The 16939-nt window shown below is 44.7% G+C and overlaps 1 protein-coding gene across 1 annotated transcript in view; it reads right to left on the reverse strand.

The window, feature by feature from the left end:
- Positions 1-16939, reverse strand: part of LOC126638207 (protocadherin alpha-2-like) — a 101682-nt gene that overhangs the window by 35566 nt on the left and 49177 nt on the right. Inside the window, 2 exon segments of the mRNA XM_050311908.1 lie at positions 495-583; positions 2779-2837. Coding sequence (XP_050167865.1) covers positions 495-583; positions 2779-2837 — 148 coding nt within the window.

A 16939-nucleotide genomic window follows, 5' to 3' on the forward strand; every position in this document is an offset into this window, starting at 1 on the left:
GTGTATTAGGCAATGAAAATAGCTAGCAAAAAAAAATAGGTCTGATTTCCCCACAGAAAATGAAAATGAGAAGAGATATTCAAAGAGACTTACTAGGTTTGTAAAAATAACAAAAGGAAGGCTGATAAGCTCCTACCCCAGTTTTGCTGTTCTTTTGAAATGGAGGGCAAATCAGCTCTAGAATACACACACCTGAATACACACATCAGAACTGAACCATTATCCCATTATTCCATTACACAAACCAGTAACCTCCAAAGGCAGGGTCAAAGCTTGGATCAAGGATTCTTATCTCCAGTGCTCATCTGAGACTGAGCAAAGCAAAAGATGTATTTTATGCTTTATTGTTCCACTCTATTTAGATCCCACAGATTAATTTACAACAACTTCACTCCACGGCACAAAACAGAGGGAAAACTAAGATGGGAGCATTAGGAGGTCAACTGCAGCTAACATTAGCTCTTCATAGATATTCTGGATTTTCACACCCTTACCTCCTGTAGCACTGGAGACTGTTGGCCACTGCTGGTCAGGCCCTCCTGGTCCTCCACGCAGGACTGCTGCCTCCTCCATATGGACAGCACTGGATAAGCACAGATCACAGTCAGATTACACAGCTCCCCCTGCCCTGGGCTTTAAAGCATTTCCCTTTCTCTCAACTCTTCAAAGTTCATAACCATTTGTCAGTGTGCAACAGCTGCTACAGATGTTAGAAAATTCTGCTGGAGCACAGGAGAACCAGCGGCTTTGACTTGCAAAAAATAACCTTTGATTATTTACTAAAACCCAGTTGTGGCACAACCTACAAAACAAACAAACCTGCAGGATACTTTGCTCTCATTGACTGGGAATCTCTAATAAAGAAGTTACACACCTTTGCTGTTATGATGTATTAGCATTAATATTTACTAAAATGATAAAAAGTTGGTGGGGTTGGTTCTGAGCCTCTGTCTTTATGCTATTTTAACAGATCCCACCTTCCTGGGTTAATTTCAGGAAGAAAAATACATTTGCTCAAATGCAGGAACTATTACAGCCAATTTTACAGTGTCACATCATGAGCACATGAAAGCACCAATTTTCACCTTACATGGAAGGAAAAGAAAAAATCTGCTACTTTTAATGCAAAACTAGGCATGTATTTATATGCAGTTCCTTAGACAGACAGGATTCAGTGACTGTGTCTCTGCCTCAGCTCATCTGCTTTTCAGCTCCCTTCCACACTCCCAGCTGAACTTCATGGGCAGTGTCAACCAAACGTGGCAGATCCCAAGGGTCCTACAGATACTAAATTTCTACAAATCTTATGAAAAATCAGCATTTTATCAGCTGGGCAAGGCACACATGCTCAGAACCTGAGATTTCAGGCAAGGATGGGGGCTGCTTATGTAAGAGAACAGAGGAACATACATGATTTCCAGAAAGCCTCCATTAGCTGCCCTGCTTGTGGGATTAATTGCTTTAAATAAGCTCTGACTTTTCATTAATTTTTCAATTAACTTCAGCCAAGATCTTGAACTCTGTATAGAAAGGAACATGGATCCACAGGATCACACTGGGAATACACAAGAGTATGTCTGACTCGGGACCAGCAGACAGGCTCAGATAGGCAGAATTCCTGTTTCAGGACCCTGCCCCCCAGACTGTTTACTCATTTTGCAGTAAGCAGTCAGGGATTACAAAAAAAAATAATTGAAAGTCACAGAAAGAACATAAAAGAAAGCAAGCAGTTTTCCCAACAGGCCACAGAGTCAAGCTTGCTCTGCCTTCTTTTCCTTCTGGTCCCTGAGGTTCAGATTCCTTTGTACAAAGCAGCTCAAAGTCAGCTGGGAGTCACTCTGTGCCCTTCCCCACATGAAGCATGGTATGACTGAATTTAAAATTTCAACCCTATGAAGACTCTATAGCCCCATGGACAATGGATAAAGGTGATGCCTACAGTCCCACTGCACCAACAATTTTTGGAAAAGCAAACCATCCTCCACTTTATAATGCCACTAGAAACTACTGCAGCCTTATGTTTGCACCTGAACCTGTACAGCAGTCTTATTAATCACATCAGCTTACACCTGAATATAAAATCAGTTTTCTAATCTGCTCAGGGAGAGCAAAAATACTGTTTGATTTAGGATCTACAAAACCAACTTTATTAGAATTCTCTTTTTCCAGGTGTACTGAGTAGCAAATTAGAGCAGAGACTGCTTGCAATATTAGGCAGCGGATTTTCAAAGATGTCTAAAGAGATTTGGACAAAAGCCTCACTTACTTCTCTGAAAATCCATCTCGTATCTTTAAGAAGTCCTTTCAACTGTATTAATCTTCTTGATTGCACCATGTGGTTAACAAACCTGCTGCAGGAGCAGCTACTTTTATGGAAATGAGTAACAAGAAAATGGAAAATGCAGCAGTGCTGCAGACTGCCTATTGAAACATCAGCACTGATGATTACAGGCAGCATTAAAATAAACAAAAAGTATATAATCACAATTAAATGATTTGATAACAGGAGCAATTATGCCTTGACAATCAACGTATACAAAGGCAGGAGGAAAAAATAAAAACAAAAAAGCACAGATCTACAGTTCTGCAACAACAGCATAAGATGCAAGTCAGACTGACACCGTAGCACTTGGAGATTGGAAGTGACAGCAGCAGAACTCATGTGCTTTCCATCTCAGCATGGATAACATCAGTCTGGGGCACCAGAGGAACCAGAGTTTGTCCTTTCCACAGAGGACAAAGAGAGATCTCCCCTCACCGGAGAACCACCACACGTACCTTTGCATTCCTGCCCTCAGAGATGCAGAATAGCGCCAGTCCGGGTTGGGGTGTTTTGGCTGGAGAAACAAAAGCCCAGGATAACTCTGTTAATGTCAGTTAAACATGCTAAAAAGCATATGCATCTGGCTAATTTTGTCAGGAAACTCTATGTGGGTCTACTCAATTTTTATGAACTGCCAAATCTTTCTATAAATCCAAAGAACCTTTCAAATGGGCACACAGGGAGCATCTCTGTAATAAGCTCGTTTGAACGCCAAGGCCTTGGGCTAGAGATGATCTCTGTGGAACATTTAACGCTGGAAACTGGTGGGCAGTTATTTCATACATTCATCAACATTTTGGGCATAGGATAAAAAACCAACATCATAAATCCAGAAAACACATTATTTGTTTACCTGATAAACCGAGGACACTCAAACTCCTGCACTGAGCAGCATTTGCTTGAGGGTGGGTAAATGCAGCCCCCCACGAAGGGGACATGTGGGGCAGTGTCTGCTGTGAGGTGACTGCTAGAATTCAGAGCACTGCAGAGGACTGCACTGGATGGTATCAGATTTGCAGACTGCAGCAAGTCTTTTATTAGAGGCATGTTCTTCCATAATACCAAAACCTACTAGATTCTCCATATTCATGAGAGGGCACAAGAGGTAGAAGGGGAAAACAGCCAGCAACACCCTTTAACCAACAAACCTCAGAATATGCTGATGTGCTGCAGAGTGACTTGCTAAACAAGGAGATAATTAAGAAATCCTCTGTTGATCAAAGATTGCTCCAGAAAAATCTTGTTCACATTGTCAGGAGACTATCACTATAATTTTCAACTACAGTCAATGAATGTTGGGTCCTTAAAATTAAGTCCTAAGGACACAGAAAGGTTATTTCTCAGGATGCTCAAAACATTATTCTGTAGGTGATATCCCACTCAGTGCTTAAGTTCAGGCACTGGAATTCAAAGACAGAACTTATGTCCAGAAACATAATGGACTACATTCATTCCTGATGTCTTGCCTAGTGCCAAGCACACAAATAATATATGACAGTAATGGTTTAATTCTCTTCAAATTATTGGAGGCAGATCAGAAATGAATTTGGCCCCATTACTTGAAAGACAAAAAGAAAGTGTTGAATGTTGTGAATTATTTAAAGCCAACTCTGTCTTTCCTCTTGAGGTTTGGGGTATGCTCTTCCCTGGATCAATAGGTTTTATTCAAACAAAAATGGAGCAATTACAACTTACAGTATCACTCTATCACCAACCTTCCCAGGTCCAACATCACTCAAGAGTGAGATGCTCTTGGATGATGCACATACTCATATTCTTTATGGTCTGAGTTACACAAAAGGGAGGAGTCTGTTATTTGCAACCACACATTAAACATCTGTGCTAGCAATTTCCTTCCCATTTAGCCCCCTGTTCTCTGCCATGTTCAGGTTCTGCTGAGTTTAGCAGAAAGTGGTTTGACAAGAAGCCCATTATGCATGGTTCTGGTATTTTCTGATTAATTCCACTTTGGCACCAGTCCCAGGGATGTCAAAGCAACTCTAAAGTCAACCATGTAGTAACAGTCAATGAAAGAGGATAGAGAACAACCCATACAGATCAGATCCTCTCCTGAGCTTGCCTTCTTGAGTATGAAGGGTGCTGACACCAGAAGAATTGGCTTTTCTTCTGCTGGGGATTTTTTGTAGCAGGGTAACTGCTGGAGTGAAGGAAAGCCCCTTTGTTCCATTTTGCAATTTGAGAGGTGCAGGTTACTAATTCATCCAGGCTTGTAGGCAGTGTGAGGAGGAGGAATATTACCACAGTCCCAGGCAAAACACAGAGGAAGTGAGATTACATCAAATCACAAGAAAAGTCTGACACGTGTTGGGTAGAAGTGAGAAAAGAGGAAAACGGTCACTCACTCTCAGTATATAGATTTTTGGGTTTCAGCTGAGAGCTTTCCAGCTCTTGGCTTGAAGACAAAAATATATGTTCTGTTTCCAGTGGGAACTTTCAGACACCGGCTCATAAATGGGTCATGATGGCAGGAGAAACTCATCAGTGAGAAATTCATCATTTATTCACTTCACGTGTATGGGCCACGACTCCTCAGATAAGAGAAACAGCAATTAGGAGACTGTGGTATTTTCCAGGACTACTATCCAGAAGCTGTGGCATCTTGTAGCTACTCCCAAATAGTTCACTCTTTGCTGTGACCTTAGGGAGGGCTGTAGTGCTGCTCCCAGGGGAGCAGAAGAAGAAAAGAGGGGGCAGGATGGGAAAAACATACTAGGTAGAAAGGTCTGTTGCCACAGTTGACTGTCAGGGCTGGTTTCTAACTGTGAAAAGAAAACAGTGACTTCTTTTTGAAGTCACTGCATGAAGAACAGGAGCATGAGGCAGTTGGGAACCACTCTGCCTTTGTGCAGACCTGCTTTCACCCAGTTTTACCCTGTGCTCACTGCTTCACTGGGTAGTTCCAGAGCTCAGCAAGAGACACATTTGTCCCACAGGTCAATGTCCCTCAACTGTCAAAATCAGTGAAATTTCTGTTTTGTCAGCATAACTGGCTTCTCCTTTTGTTGTGCTATGGACTGTAACTCTTTCAGAGCCCCTGGTCATAAGAGAAAAGTTGTTTCAATACATCTCTAAATGAGACTGGGATATAAAAGCAAAAAAGCATGACCAGTAATAGAAGTCCAGCAAAGCAGAAGAAGCAAACCTGCTCAGTAATATTTTTCCCAAGCTCAGATGTATTGATTCTTATAGATCCACCAGGAATTCAGAGTCTGAATGCTTGGACTGCCTTATACCTCTGGCTATGAACAGTCCACCTTTACCAGACCACCCCCTGAAACCTGCCACGTGCCCATCTGTCCCCCAGCACAGTCACTGTGCCGTGACATAACACGGCTCAGCAGAGCTGAGTCCTCAGGCAGCCCCAGGGGACTGCACAGCAGCTCTCAGTGGGCTCCTCTGCAAAGCCCCATCACACACTTGGCTGTGAGATCTGCAGCTGGGTCAGAAACCAACACCACCAGGACAAGGCACAGTGGACAAGGAAGTGTGAGCACAGAGAGGAAGCACAAAGAAGAACAGAGGCTCTGAAGGTGTCCAGATGCTTCCCACTTGTACATCCCCACAACTTTACTATGTCACACAATGCTGATGAAGACAATATTGTTCCTTTTACTGCCCCACCTCCCAACTCATTACAAGACCCTGCTTATCAGAATTCAGCACATTCTTCTAACTTAAAGATGATTTTAGCTTGCCATGTCCCTCTGAGATTTTTGAAGGCCATGTAGCAAGTCCTGTCAATACCACTCATCAGTGAGGGTGAGAAAAATCCCATGATCCAGCAGGGAAATAATCAGCCATTTCTCCCATCACCTCCTTTTTCTGACTCAGTGATAGCACACATGATCACAGTGTGAGAACAGTCAAAAATCTATCCCAGGAGCTATAGAAGTGGTTGTCACCACACCAGGTGAACATCTCATGCCACCAGTTTGCTCCTGCTTGTTCTTCCAGGCACCAGGGTTACATTCTGCCAACCACATAAACCACAAGCATTAATGCCACTAGTCATAAATAACCAACCCTGTTGGGAAGTCTGACAAGTCAAGTGAATGCATAATATAAAATATCACCTTAAAAGTCACCTTAAAAGCAGAAAACCTCATGCAAAATGTCACACAGTTGTTTTCAAATGGGTTAATTGAAGAATCATATCATTGGTTTGTGGAGAGTAAATTTAGTTGAAACTATATTGTTACCAATGCTATGCTCAGTTCTTTTTTTAGGTGATGATTCAACACAGTAAAAATTTGTCCCTGGGAGGGGGGCAATTTCTAAATTCTTTAAATGTTGTTCTGATGTGGGATTCAAGTAAATCAATGCAAATGCCACCTTTCACTTCAGTGCTTGTTAGAACAAAACCTCTTTGAGGTAGAGAAATGTGAATCAAACATTTACAAAGAGTTACCAGATGCTGAGATTGTTAAAAACATCCCACTCCACATCCATTTCTACACAAATGCACAATAGAATGACATGAGGTATATTTATCAAATATATCCAACTTTGAAGCAACAAAAAAAGCCTTTCAGAACTCTTGACCACATAAGGCTCTGCTTATTTTCCAGTGAGACAGTGCTGACAGATGTGAGGAAACAGAGGCTTTTATTCCTGCCTTCCTTTTATAAATGTTTAAAATTAATCTGATAGGGAGAACAAACTATTTGAACACGTGTTTATCACACAAGAAACCAGAAAGGAAACTGGAAAAGAAGCCCAAAAATTTTCTTCCTGACAGTGTTCATTTTCATTCCTAACTCTGAGAAAACTGAGGTGAAGGAAACAGGCAAATGCTTCTGTAAATTATATTTAACGAGTTCCAAGAGAAGTAAAACACCTCTGCTTAATCATGGGTGCAAATTTCTGCTGGCACAGCAGTAAACATCAAGTGTCTGAGTGCCCTGAAGAGCACAGAGCACTGTCCCTGCTTAGCAGAGCAGGTTCAGACACTGCCACTAAAGCAAAAGAACAAACATTTATAGTTAACCTTTTCAATGTCACCGTGGCTGGAGAATTTCTTAAAGGCTTAAGTTCTTGAACGGAGATTGTAAGATATTCCACCATTAATACCCTTAAATCCTCTGAGAGAAGTCTCTTGGAAGGACTGCTACAAACAATGCTGTGGGTGCACTAGGTTTAGACACTTCAAAATATGCTTGCATTTAAAGCAGTATCAAGATGTGTTCAACTCAAATGTTGACTGGATTTTTTTTCCATGTGTTTAGCAAGCTGGTTTTGAAGTTAAAAATACAGAGAAAGAGCTAAAACCACAGCAAACACCTGTAAAACTCCAGTGAATCCCTGGGTCTTACCAGCACTGATGTGCAGCTCTTTTTCACTTTCTTTAAAAGTGTCCATAGAGCAACATGAAAGTTTATTTCTGAACATCACATGAAATATCATATTTTGTCAGTCACATGACACCACACACAAAAAAAGATTATACAACTAAATGTATAATATAAAAAGTTTATATCTAGCATCCAGACTGCCTGCTCATCATTAAGAATGTGCCAGGCTGCCTTCTGAGACAGAAAACTCCTGTTAAAACATGTTGGTTTGATTGTTATTTCCTGCACTGAAGAAAAAAAAAAAGTTGTCATGAGATGCAAGACATAAAGAACGAGCTTAACTGCACAGGATGTAAGAACAAGACAGAAAAGATGAAAAGATAAAGGAAGAACCAGACACTACTGAGACATCATTCAGCATCTTCACAGGAATATGAGGAAACAGACTCCAGACTAAAGCACTGAAACCTTTCCTGAAAATGAGAGCTCATGGCTGCAGCAGGGCCCAGTAATAAAATCACATCTTCACACCCCCCCTTCACAGCTGTGTGCACTCCCCTTTCGAAGGGCAGGAATCCAGGCTGCCCAGAACTTCACACCATGCCAGAAATGAAGCCACAGTATTTTTCCATCCCTGTATTTTGCCTGCACTGCCTGCCTGGTCCCCCTGCAGTAGTTATCTGATGAGAGAGCAATACCCATTAACCCTGCATCACTGATCCTTATCACCAGCCTCCTGCCAGCAATAAAGTGTCCAAGGTTTTCTGTGCAGCTGCATTAGTACAGTCCTTCTTTTACAAAATGCTCTTGGTTTGAGTCGTACTTATAAACCTCTAAAGGACCGTACAGGTAGGCAGGGTGAACACAGGAGCAGAGCTTGTCTTGCAGAAACAAGCTCCCATTCCACCATCAACAACACCAGCTGAAAAAAAGGAATAGTCACACAGGAGTCTGAGCTTCCCCAAGTACAAAAAATTCCCTACCTAAACTTATTGCACTTGATTTTCCCTTCCACTGCATCCTTCTAATGACCCAATAAAGTCAGCCACAACTTACTGTAATCGTTAGCATCTTTGACCTTACCAGTAAATATGAAAAGGACTAAGACCTTATTGCCCAGACTGTTCCTGAGATGAATCCCAAATAACTTTGGAATATTTTTCTTCTCACTGTAGAAACAACCTTTCTAAAATATTAGCCTTTCTGAAACCCTATGCACTACTTGCACACATAGAAAAGCCATTCACCCGGTCCCATCCTCATCACCGAACAACCAAGAAAAAAAACACATTTCCAAAACCTGTGGCTAGGAAAAACACAGAAGACCTGTTCACATTATCCAAAAGTAACATATAGATCAGAGATTAACTTTCTAAATCAACATAAGGACAATGATGCCTGGTTTTAAGCTTCACAGGTGAAAGCACCAGCTTTTTAAGGCTGATTTAAAGTTCACTTTAACTAGAGAGAGAAACACAGTTCTCTGAAGGCCTAATAATACAAAGAGCATTATCCTTAAAAAGTAGAATTCAGTGTTGCTAAGCAATTGATGGCATCTTCAGTGCAAATGCTGAGCTCGAAACAAGGGGAAGACACAATTTTTAGTATGTAATTAGCTAGGAACTAGTAATTAGTGAATGCCATTACATTTGCCCATTTTCTCATGCACACACAGTATTGATACATCTTCACAGAATGTCCTACCACAGGACATATCAAGAAGTAGAGACCTAAGAAAAGAATTTATGATAAATAGGACTTGTAAAAACTTCACCTCTGTTTAAATCATACAGAACTACTTTAATAATTGATTCCTCTTTTGGATCATAACTTCACACAGGCAGCATTCATTAGTTTGCTCTCTATATCTCTCTACTTTTGTACTCCAAGTTTGGCCTGGCTTTGCTGCCACTGCCTAATCTGCACTGGTAATCAAAACCTGCTAATTCATTGCATTCAATGATTCCCTACATGTGACAGTAATCTGTTTGTTAAGCTAATTTCCTTGGTCTTGCATCAAAAGTGAAGCCATTTTTAGTTATTGTTTCTCTTTCCCATTCTTCCTTCCCATCTGAAAATCAGCTGTAGAGTGTATATTTTGCTTTTTGATTCTTCAGTATACATGCTTATAGAGCATGTCTCATATCCTCTCCTACATCAAACAGATTCCAGGAATTTTATTACACTCAGAAAAATTAGGGTACAAAAACTGTGCAAAGAGAAAAAAATACTTCTGCCGTGCCCTGTCACTGTGATTTACAGAAAACACTGCATTAATTTTAAATGCATTAATGTTGAATGGATGATCATTACTCTCTAAAAGCATTTTTATGGAAGACTTGCTAGACCTTCAGATTTGGGCATCTTTGCATAACTAAACAGTCACAGAAGATGCTAAAACCTTCATATGTGGATAAATATGAAGAAACAAATAAATTAGTTCTATTTCCATGGCAAGAATACACAAGTCAGGCTCCTTTCTATCCCACCAATTATTTCCCTACCTTTCCCAGCTCTGCAGGCATAGCACACATTAATATATGAACTGCCACAACTGTAGGGTACAAACAACACACAGTAATTGCAATATTTTCCTTTTGTGAACCAGAATTAGTCTCTCCTGTGAGTGTTTCTGAGTTCAGCCCCAATATGTGCAGAAAGGAAACTGCACAGATCATGCAAACCACACACCAACTGCAGGCTGCCTGCATGCCAGAATAAAGCAACCACTAATTCTTCACTGTGGGAAAATATTGCAAAGGTTAATACATGGCTGGTCAAACCATAGGTATTAAACAATTTTCAATAGCAACCCAGCAGGCTGGAAGTTGTCACTCTGTAACTTAATGATGGTAACTTGCTCTAAGTCTCTACAAAGATGTCACTGGGTTGCCACTGGCCAGAAAGCATGAAATGCAGCACTGGGTAGAACAAACATAATCAAAGGAGGGTCTGCAGTTCTCAGACAAGTAAAATATGCCCATATTAGTAAGAAGAGTATATTATTGTAGTGATCTAAATTCAACAGCTTTCTTTAGATATGAAATCAGCGAAGCAGCAAACATTTATAACTGCCACAATGGAACCTTTTGATTTCCAGGCTAACCACTGACTTTTCACCATTTCGTTCCTGCAATATTAGTTTTAGCATTAAAACTCTAAGACCACATGTGCCACTCCCCAGCACTCTGGGGCAGCAGGCAATTTCAGATCTGCAAGAGAAAAGGGAAGGACACAATACTTGATGCAGCCTATGCTGCAAAAATGAGGTGAACCTCAAACAACAGATGCATATCCTGAACTTACCAACTGGACCCTAAAAGTCTCAGTATTTACCTCGAAACAAAATGCATTGCACAGATTAGGTTCATTACAACCAAGTTTCATAGCTGGGTGTCAGTGAGCCCCAGAGGGAACATGCTCCATCTGAGTTTTCATTTGGAGCCTGTGCTTGAGTACAGATTTGCTCAGAGCACTGTGCAGACCATTTGCCAGCGTAGCCTCACCTCGTTAGGAGTAATGGAGTCATTTCTAAGTATGATCAGGTTTTGTGCACTCTGCCCACTTTGTCCTGTCAGATGCCTCTCAGTCATCACTGCAGAGGGACCAGTGGTTCCTGTTGGGCCACAGGTATTGTAAAACATGAAAGTGTCACTTCCTGATCCTGCAGTCAGGCATGCCTTGTAGCAGTAGGTCTTGGTGAGAGACCCATTGCCCCTCACTTCAATGAAATGGGGTTGTACTTTTAAACCTGGGGGCAGCCTGGCATCAATGTTGTTGTTGGCCTGCTTGTACAACTCAGCAGTGCTCCGTTCTCTGACCCCACAGGACCCTGCACAGCAGGAGCACCCATACAGACTGTATCTGTAGCACTTGATAATAGTAAGCCCAATGATTGTGAAAAGGAAAACGAAGGAGATGGCGCTCAAAGCGATAATGAGATAAAGAGTCATCTCTGAGTAATTGCTCGGACTTTTAAAGTGTCTTCTTCTATCAGGGATGATTTTGGAAACTCTGTCCACCACAGCAACAGTGATGGATACTGATGAGGACATCGGTGGTTCTCCATTGTCTCTGACCTCCACTGTCAGGTTGAAAGTAGGTGTGGTGTCCTCCCCCAGTTTGCGAGTAGTCCTAATCTCCCCAGTATGGAGCTCTATCCTGAACAAACCTGGATCTGAGGTTTGCACCAGGTAGAAGAACAACCAGGCATTTTGTCCTGAGTCTCCATCAATGGCTATAATTTTGGTTACCAAATATCCAGCATATGCCGAGCGTGGGATCATCTCCAGGGCAGCTGAAGTGTTGGTTGAGGTAGGATACAGAATCTGTGGAGCATGGTCATTCTCATCCACCACGTAGATGTAGACAGTGACAGTGCTGCTCAGTCGTGGGCTCCCGGCATCCTGAGCCTGGACAACCACCTGGAATTCCCTCAGTGTCTCATAGTCAAAGGACCTGACAGCATACATGTTGCCACTATCGGATTTAATGGAGACATAGGAAGCCACAGGTAGCCCTTCAATCTCCCCATCTAGCAGAGAATAGGACACATAGGCATTTTCGGCAACATCTGGGTCAGTGGCTTTGATAGTGCACAGGAAGGCTCCAATAGGGTTGTTCTCAGGGATGTAAACTGAGTACACAGGTTCCTCAAAGCGGGGAGGATTGTCATTGATGTCTGAGATTTCCACACGGATCACCTTCTGGGAGGACAGAGGGGGACTCCCAGAGTCAGTAGCCATAACTGTGATGTTGTAGGCTGCTGCTTTCTCGTGGTCCAGTTTTCCCTGGGTGACTAAGGTGTAGGAGTTCTTGAAGGAGTTGAGTGCGAAGGGGAGGCCAGGGGGGATACGCAGGCTCACCTTCTTGTTCAGCCCTGAGTCCTGATCAGTGACACTCATTAGAGCCACCACAGTTCCTGACTTTGCATCCTCTGGCACTGGGCTGTATAGGGAGGTCAATTCCACCTCAGGAACATTATCATTGGCATCCACAATATTGACCAGCACCTTGCAGTGCCCAGCCAGAGAGACAGGGCCCTGGTCAGTGGCTTGTACGTAGATCTCATAGGAGGATGCCTCCTCATAGTCCAAAGTGCCATTAACCCTCACCTCCCCTGAATGTGGGTCCACAGTAAAGAGCTGCCTCACCTTCTGTGGGGTGTAGCTGCCAAAGGAGTAGATCACATCCCCATTAGAGCCCTCATCGGGGTCTGAGGCATTGAGTTTGACCACTAGTGTGCCAGGCAGGGAGTTCTCCATGAGGCTCACGGTGTAGGTGGAACGATCAAAGGCAGGAGGGTTGTCATTGGTATCCACAACTCGCACAGAGATCTGGGCTGTACCAGATTTGGGGGGGTCCCCACCATCCACAGCAGTGAGCACCAGCTGCTGCAGGGCACTCTGCTCCCGGTCCAGCGGCTGCTGCAGCACCAGCTCCAGGAGCTTGCTGCCACTCTGGAAACCTTTCAGGTCCAGAGCAAAGTGCCGGTTGGGGCTGAGCAGGTAGTTCTGCACAGAGTTGGTGCCCACATCAGGGTCCTGGGCACTCTCAATGTGGAAACGGGCCCCGGGCACGGCAGACTCACTGATCTCCAGCCGGTAATCCTGGCGGGGGAACCGCGGCGCGTTGTCATTGATGTCCAGCACCTCCACCTCCACGTTGTGCACCTCAATGGGCTGCTCGATGACCAGCTCCAGGCTGAGGAAGCAGGCGGGGCTCAGCTCGCAGAGCGCCTCGCGGTCCATGCGCTCCCGCACCAGCAGTGTCCCGCGGCCCAGCTCCAGCTCCAGGTACTGCCGGCCGCTGCCCGAGGTGAGCCGCGCTCCCCTGGCCGCCAGCCGCCGCGGATCCACGCCCAGGTCGCTCGCCACGCTGCCCACGAAGGCGCCGAGCGGCAGCTCCTCCTGCACCGAGTAGCGGAGCGGCCCGCCCGCCGCCCGCCCGGCGCACAGCCCCAGCAGCAGCAGCGGGCCCAGCACCGCCGCCCCGCCGCGGCTCCGCCGAGCCGCCGTCGCCATGGCCGGGGCGGGGAGGTGGGTGCGGGAGCCGCCGGAGCCCGGCCCCGGCCCGGCCTCACTCCCCGCCGCCGGCCGGCCGTCTCATGCAAGCGGCGAGCGGCAGCCCCCGGCCGGCACCGGCCCCGCCGCCCCTCGGTCCATGCTCGCCGGCTGCCCGAAGAGCCGGCTCCGACCTCTCTCCCTGCGGCGGCTCCCAGGAGGAGGAGGAGGAGGAGGAGGTAGGAGGAGGGACCGGGACTCGCCGGATCCGCTTTCTCCTGCTCCAGCTGCTGCGCGGGAGGAGGCGGGGGTGGACGCTAAGCCGCGGCTGGCGCCGGATCAGCACCTGGGCCGGGAACAGCGACACGGCGGGAGCCGCCCCCGCGCCCCGCCCGGAGCCCGCGCGGTGTCCCCGCCGCGCCCACGTGTTGCGGTCCCGCGGAGCTCCGGGACCCCTCGTGGAGCCGGGACCCCTCGAGGAGCCGGTGGCCGAGGGCTCTCGCCGCGGAGCCGGGAGGGGCGCGGCTCCTGTGCCGCCCGCGCCGCTCCTCGTCTCCGCCCTGGCTTCGCTGCTGAAGCTTTGGGGGCGCGGGGGAGCTGCCAACCGCATTCACTTGTGGACCCGCTGCTGCTGCAGCGCTAAAGTACATCCGCTTGAGAGGGTTAAATCAGCGCAGGGCTCCGAAAAAAAAAAAAAAAGGGCCTCCAGCCAGATCTGTGTGATGCTGCAGTAGGTTTGACGACCTCTTTCTTGGAGACCTGCCCCTCTCTGCTCCCTCGGAGAGTCATCCTTGCTGCAGCACCATCCCCCTGCCCAACCTCTGTGGGCACCCCTGCGCTGCTTCCACCCTCCTCTGCTCGGCTGAGAGAATTCTGCAAGTCACACCCATGAGTTACGAGCATTGAAGGTGAGCCTCAGTTTCTCATCCAACGCAATACACAGGCTCAAGGTGCAGCTGGAGGGATGATGGAACATGATCTGTTTTCCAGATGCACTTTTTTCCTCCTCTACCCTCGTGATGCAGGGCTGACAAAAACCAAAGTCATGAAACTGAACAACCTCAGCAGTGGGGGTGAGGGTGCTGCAGCTGCAATGAGTTATACCCCGATGCCAGCAAAGACAATAAACTTGAGCTTTCGTTCATACAACAACTCAAACAGTCACGAGGCTGACAGATTTAAGGAGACAAATCATAAGATACAGTCCTTCAGGTGTGCAACTACCTAGTGCAGAAACTGCTTCTCTACTAGTATTTCTTTCCTGATGGTTCTTTTTCCTTTCTTACCCCAAAAAGTCTTTTGGAACATCAAAAACTCCTCTCTGGATTGGGATGGTCTATCAAGGGGAGGGTGACCCCAACATTCAGCTCAAACCTTTTTCGTTGCCTTTTGTTGGCCTGGGCACCACTCACAATGTGGGATGATTTTTGAGAGCACTACAAATCTCCAAAGTTTTTACTCTAACATATCTCATGCACAAACCCTGGAGCACAACTGCCCTAATTCTGACTCAGCACCACTAGCAAACAGTCTATCAGCTTTTATCTGTGGCCACTGTTACCAGAAGAGACAATATGAAAAGCAGGATTACCACATATTGGTTGATGGTTCCTTTACTTCTTAGCCCATTTTTGTGGCCCAAATATTTGCCCTCATATTAATTCTAATGTGGCCTGTATCCCAGTATCTCCAATTACTGCTGTCAGGCCACCTAACCCTGTTTATCTTTTTAAGTAGGATAAATGTAGGTCTGTGCAGACCAAGAAGGGCAGATAGAGATGCCAAGTGCCTAGAACACCTGGAAAACTGCCCATTTCAACCAGTTGTCAGGAGCCAAACACTTAAAAAAAAATCAACTTCAATTTTTTTGGCTAGCTACCCACCTTCAAAACCACAATATTCACAGGTTCAGAACAAAATGCCTCGACAGTCTCACAAAGAAAACCGAACACCACTAAAAACAAGAAAGCCCCACCCATCAAAAAACACAACACACCACTAAAAGCTGTAAAAGTAAAAGCTATAGCAGCTCTAACATACAGGGACTTTGCAGCTGTGTGTCAAACCAACTTGCAGTCTTCATGTAAATCTGAAGGCTGAAGAGACACACCCTCAGTTTTCCTGACAATCACAATGATTTCATCGAGACAATCCATGAATCATCTCTGCCCCACACCCCCCAGGTGTACACCCACAAAGTCCCCAAACAAAGACACAAAACAGCAATAAAGGGCCAAAAGCCAAAGCAACACAGGCAGCTCCTAAGGCCCTGCCTTAAGGAAGATGTTGATAAGGACTCTGCAGGAAATGGACAATGCCCATGCTAAGAGTTGGTGGAAAAATAAAACTTGTCTTTGTAGGTAACAGCTTTCTAGTCACAGGTTGATTTTACTCAGTGTGTGAATGAAACACAGTGATCACACATCCAAAGGGGTTTAATACCAGCAAGGAATCTTTCAAACTTTCTGAACCTCAGCAAGTTACTTTTGGTAGACATTCAGGCCCTGCTACAGTGTATTTCAGTGAGGAAGGGCTGAACCCTCAAATGGAACCCTGAAATCCTGGCTCACCTCGCTATTTGCACATTACCTCGGTTCATCTTTCCTCATATCCTGTCTCTCAGTGGACAGCTAAGACTGTGCACATCCAAAGTTTTGCAAAACACCACAGAATGTAAAACTGAACAGAGATAATACACACATATTCCATAATATTTTCATTCCCATCAAACACGTCCCTAAACCTCAGGTTCTTAGAAAAATTTTCTCCTACTGTCAGAATTGTAAGACCTAGGGTTGTCTGGCCTCTTGCCTTTTTGTAAGTTTTATAGCATCAATAAAATAGTTACTCTGATATTTGTTGTATATATTAATACTATAGCTTGGCTTATTTACAGTAGCACTGTACAAATGTCAGTCTTTCTCAAAATACTTGCTTTATGCAGTTTATGCTGACTACACAGTTTATAAGTGATATACTGAAATGTGTTCTGTTCTGATTAAATGTTTCTCAAGTCTCTTTAAATCCATATAAAAGTCATCAATTGCCACAATAATTTTAGTTATTTCCATCAGCTTCAGTGGTAACGCTGAGTCAGTTCTGCAGGCCATGGTTTTTAGTTCAAGAAAAACTCCCATTGAGAAAATGCATCAGGATCTGGTCTGTAGTAATATTGATCTTTCTAGTGAAAGACAAAAATTGAAACAGAAAAATATAATTTCTGTTTCAATTGAACTAAGGCTTAGGAGTCTCCTAGTTTTCTTTTTTCCCAAAGTTTTGTTTTTCAGGAATTTCTTGACATT

This window comes from Myiozetetes cayanensis, unplaced genomic scaffold (assembly GCF_022539395.1).
Source record: "Myiozetetes cayanensis isolate MyiCay16 unplaced genomic scaffold, myiCay2020 scf17, whole genome shotgun sequence".
In the NCBI taxonomy this organism is placed as follows: Eukaryota; Metazoa; Chordata; class Aves; order Passeriformes; family Tyrannidae; genus Myiozetetes; species Myiozetetes cayanensis.